This window comes from Pseudophryne corroboree, chromosome 10 (genome assembly GCF_028390025.1).
Source record: "Pseudophryne corroboree isolate aPseCor3 chromosome 10, aPseCor3.hap2, whole genome shotgun sequence".
In the NCBI taxonomy this organism is placed as follows: Eukaryota; Metazoa; Chordata; class Amphibia; order Anura; family Myobatrachidae; genus Pseudophryne; species Pseudophryne corroboree.
In genome coordinates this window covers 29,991,596-29,996,582 of record NC_086453.1, presented here as the reverse complement: position 1 = coordinate 29,996,582, position 4,987 = coordinate 29,991,596, and the positions used below count along the sequence as shown (strand labels likewise).

The following is a 4,987-nucleotide window of genomic DNA, read 5'->3' as shown; positions in this document are numbered from 1 at the left end:
ACACACACACACACACAAATGCACACACACACATACTAAATTATTGGACTCAGCATATACAGGTCACGTTAGTCTGTCTTTGCACTCAGGTTTGCCCTCCTCTCTCCCCAGCCACTCAGCCATAGCTTCATTTATGTGGCTCTATCCCCACTTTCCCTTGTCGCTCCATCCTGCCCCCTCATTGCTCCTCTAATACAAATTATTGAAAATAGTTGAATGCTATGTACTGTATGTTGTTGTCATGTGATTATTGTTGTATTGCTGAGATTTAAAATGAAAATGGTTTGTCATGCAAAATTATACAAATTATTTTTTTTGTTTTTATGTTTTCTTTTTTTTATTTGCTGCTGTGTAGCAGAACATTTGAAAACATGGAAGACACTTCAGTTGCATTTGACTTCACAAATAATTATGAAACAGATTACAGCCCCTGGAATGGATATATAGAATATGATCTGAATTTATACATTTTAGTAGTCACTTCATATATTTTTTTCTTTGTAACCTTCATCCTGGGAACTATCGGGAATGGATTGGTCATCTGGATTACTGGATTCAAGATGAAGAAGACAGTTACTACTATATGGTTCCTTAACCTGGCTGTAGCTGACTTTGCTTTGAGTGTCTCCATACCTCTGCAAATGTTCATGGTTAATGTCATAGTAAAGGTTCTCTTTAATCTAATAATATGCAAGGCCATAACGACTTTACTGTTGCTCAATATGTCTGTCAGCACCTCTTTCCTAATGATTATCAGTATTGACCGATGCACATCAGTCATGTGTCCTGTGTGGTCACAAAACCACAGAACTCTCAAATTATCTTCAGTGATCTCAGCAGTAGTCTGGGCATTCTGCTTTATACTCAATTCCCCATATCTTGCTTTCATGGACTTTGTTCATGACCGAATTGGCAATATCTCAGACTGCGTTGCCATATATGGTGAAGACTATTATACATCACATATGAGGATTACAGCTATGTACATTACCAGATTTGTGTTCATGTTCATAATCCCATTTTCTATAATAATAATTTGTTACAGCCTTGTCACATTTAGACTGAGAAGAAGTAGAAGTGTTTCTGGGTCACGTCGACCTTTTAAAGTCATTATTACCATTGTCATTTGTTTTTTTTGCTTTTGGTTCCCATACCATTTATTGTCCTTGTTAGAGATCATGAATGCTGAAATCAGTGAAAATGTATGGTTTACCATGAATATCATTACTTATTTCTTATGTTTCTTTAACAGCTGTGTCAATCCTATAATTTATGTATTTGTCGGAAGGGACTTCAAAAAGATTTTATTTAAGTCCATCCCATTTCTTCTAGAGAGCACATTCAGAGAGAGGTATTAAGTGAATACAGAGCATTGATATGATCAGATTTTAGTGGTATCTGAAATGGAAACCAAACATTATTTAGGGGCAGATGTACTAATCCTTGAAAAGAGATAACGTTGAGAGTGATAAGCTGCCAACCAATCCGCTCCTGTCATTTTTTAAACACAGCCTGTAACATGATAGTTAGGAGCTGATTGGCTGATATGTTATCACTTTCCACTTTCTCACTTTTCAAGTCTTAGTGCTTCTGCCCTAAATTTGCGAGAACATAAATCATCCTCTTCATTCTGTTAATGACTAAAAACTCTTGGATCTTTCAAGTGTACTTATTTTCTTTTTAAATGTAATTATTTTAAATGACAGCACAAGTTTTGCTACAAAACAAGGTTCCAAAAGGGTTTTCTCTTAGATATACATTTATACTGGTTTGGTGGAAGCCAATCCACTATGGAACCATTCTTTCAATGTATTTCTCATGAACTCTACACTTTAAATACAATGTTTGGTAAAGTAGGGTAATAATTAAATTTAACATGAAATAAATCATTCCTTCAATAAAAAACATAAGAAAAACAAAGTAAGAGTGTACACAACAGTTATTCATTACATTATAGTAGACTGTTATAACATTTAAATAATCAAGCAACGAAGTTGATGTGATTCAAAATATTCTTATACTGTCTAGTAGATTGTGCGCTGTGTTATATAATTTCCAACAATTTTTCTAAAGGAAATTTGTTGGTGTAATTATATATTACTTTACTTTACTTTATTGCCAAATAAGTAAGTTGTTATGCTTTTTACAGAAATCTAGATATTATTGTAGGAATTATGGATGATAGAATAATGAAATATACAATGATATGTAAGAACTGCATTACATCAGCTATTCTTCTTGCTTGTATCCTATAGTTTTTATACAGGGCATTTTATCTATAGGTGACTTGCTAGTATTATTCTAATATATGTTACCAAACCATACAGACGTGATACGGTTAGAAAGTTATGATTGCAAGTAATTACATTAAGTGTTTGTATTGTATATGCACATTGCAGTAATTTAAGTAAAATATATGTATAATTTTGACATTACTTAAATAATTAAGCTTAACAATAAAAACATTTATTTTCATTACTGGAATTCTTGTATTTGTTATATTTTATAAAGATTGTATAATTGGCACGTTGAGTAGATTTTATCCTGGGCAGCAGTCCGGATCTCTACAGCAGGCATGTTCAAACTGTGGCCCTCCAGCTTTTGTGAAACTACATATCCCAGAATGTCCTGATACAGTTTTACTGTCAGAGAATGCTAAAGCTGTGTCAGGGCATGCTGGGATGTGTAGTTTCACAACAGCTGGAGGGCCGCAGTTTGGACATGCCTGCTCCACAGTATATTGACTGTGACTTTTTAGACAAGATACAGCTGTTGTTAGAGCTAGTTTCTCTTTTCTAACAGAGTTTTATAATTCTAAGCAATTCATAATAAGTACAGAAGCATAATAAAGGTCAATGGCGCCAAATGGCGCCCCTTAAAAACGTGTCTTGTGTATTGGTCCCCCTTGTATTCCAGTATAGCAGCCTCCTTGTCTGTTTTTTACTTATAGTGACCACACTTGTCGTTTATTTTCCTCAAAGTGTATATTGTGTATATAGTACAGGTTGAGTATCCCTTATCCAAAATGCTTGGGACCAGAGGTATTTTGGATATGGGATTTTTCCGTATTTTGGAATAATTGCATACCATAATGAGATATCATGGTGATGGGACCTAAATCTAAGTACACAATTCATTTATGTTTCATATACACCTTATACACACAGCCTGAAGGTAATTTAATACAATATTTTTAATAACTTTGTGTATTAAACAAAGTGTGTGTACATTGAGCCATCAGAAAACAAAGGTTTCACTATCTCATGCTCACTCAAAAAAGTCCGTATTTCGGAATATTTGGATATGGGATACTCAACCTGTATATATTGCTGTATATTCCCTGTAGTGAACCCCATGTCTCCAAATTCCCTTTAGTAACTCCCCTTGTCTGCATACTCCCTTTAGTAACCTCCCATGTTGTAAATTCCCTGTAGTGACCCCTTGTCAGCATGTTCCCTGTAGTCAGGCCCGGACTGCCCATGTTGCACATCTGGCATATGCCAGAAGTGCCGATGGTCTGGTCCGGTCACACAGAGAGAAGAGAAGGTCACGCACAGCTCAGATTCCGGCTCCCTGGTTTTGCCACCCGCCTGCCTGAAGCAGGGGGGTGGCCAAACAATTGCCAGGGCTGAATAGTAGCTCCAGTCCGTCTCTGCCTGTAGTGACCCCTCTGTATATTCCATGTAGTGACCCCTCTGTCTGCATGTTCCCTGTAGTGACCCCTCTGTATATTCCATGTAGTGACCCCTCTGTCTGCATATTCCCTGTAGTGACCCCTCTGTCTGCATGTTCCCCGTAGTGACCCCTCTGTCTGCATATTCCCTGTAGTGACCCCTCTGTCTGTATATTCCCCGTAGTGACCCCTCTGTCTGCATGTTCCCTGTAGTGACCCCTCTGTCTGCATGTTCCCCGTAGTGACCCCTCTGTCTGCATATTCCCTGTAGTGACCCCTCTGTCTGTATATTCCCTGTAGTGACCCCTCTGTCTGCATGTTCCCTGTAGTGACCCCTCTGTCTGCATATTCCCTGTAGTGACCCCTCTGTCTGTATATTCCCTGTAGTGACCGCTCTGTCTGTATATTCCCTGTAGTGACCCCTCTGTCTGTATATTCCATGTAGTGACCCCTCTGTCTGTATATTCCCTGTAGTGACCCCTCTGTCTGTATATTCCCTGTAGTGACCCCCATGTCTGCATATTCCCTGTAGTGACCCCTTCTGTATATTCCCTGTAGTGACCCCTCTGTCTGCATATTCCCTGTAGTGACCCCTCTGTCTGCATGTTCCCTGTAGTGACCCCTCTGTCTGCATATTCCCTGTAGTGACCCCTCTGTCTGCATGTTCCCTGTAGTGACCCCTCTGTCTGCATATTCCCTGTAGTGACCCCTCTGTCTGCATATTCCCTGTAGTGACCCCTCTGTCTGCATATTCCCTGTAGTGACCCCTCTGTCTGCATGTTCCCTGTAGTGACCCCTCTGTCTGCATATTCCCTGTAGTGACCCCTCTGTCTGTATATTCCCCGTAGTGACCCCTCTGTCTGTATATTCCCTGTAGTGACCCCCATGTCTGCATATTCCCTGTAGTGACCCCTCTGTCTGCATATTCCCTGTAGTGACCCCTCTGTCTGCATATTCCCTGTAGTGACCCCTCTGTCTGCATATTCCCTGTAGTGACCCCTCTGTCTGTATATTCCCCGTAGTGACCCCTCTGTCTGTATATTCCCTGTAGTGACCCCCATGTCTGCATATTCCCTGTAGTGACCCCTCTGTCTGTATATTCCCCGTAGTGACCCCTCTGTCTGTATATTCCCTGTAGTGACCCCCATGTCTGCATATTCCCTGTAGTGACCCCTCTGTCTGTATATTCCCTGTAGTGACCCCTCTGTCTGCATATTCCCTGTAGTGACCCCTCTGTCTGCATATTCCCTGTAGTGACCCCTCTGTCTGTATATTCCCCGTAGTGACCCCTCTGTCTGTATATTCCCTGTAGTG

At 39.9% G+C, this 4,987-nt stretch overlaps 1 protein-coding gene across 1 annotated transcript; it reads left to right on the top strand.

The window, feature by feature from the left end:
• The first annotated feature begins 371 nt into the window (after positions 1-371).
• Positions 372-2,185, top strand: LOC134965142 (chemerin-like receptor 1). Its single transcript, XM_063941667.1, has one exon. The coding sequence runs from the start codon at positions 372-374 to the stop codon at positions 1,356-1,358; it is 987 nt and encodes a 328-aa protein (XP_063797737.1). The 3' UTR covers positions 1,359-2,185.
• The last annotated feature ends 2,802 nt before the right edge of the window (positions 2,186-4,987 follow it).

What these genes read in the sequence shown, in the direction of transcription:
- LOC134965142 (XM_063941667.1), top strand. Translation starts at nt 372, where the DNA reads ATGGAAGACACTTCAGTTGCATTTGACTTCACAAATAATTATGAAACA.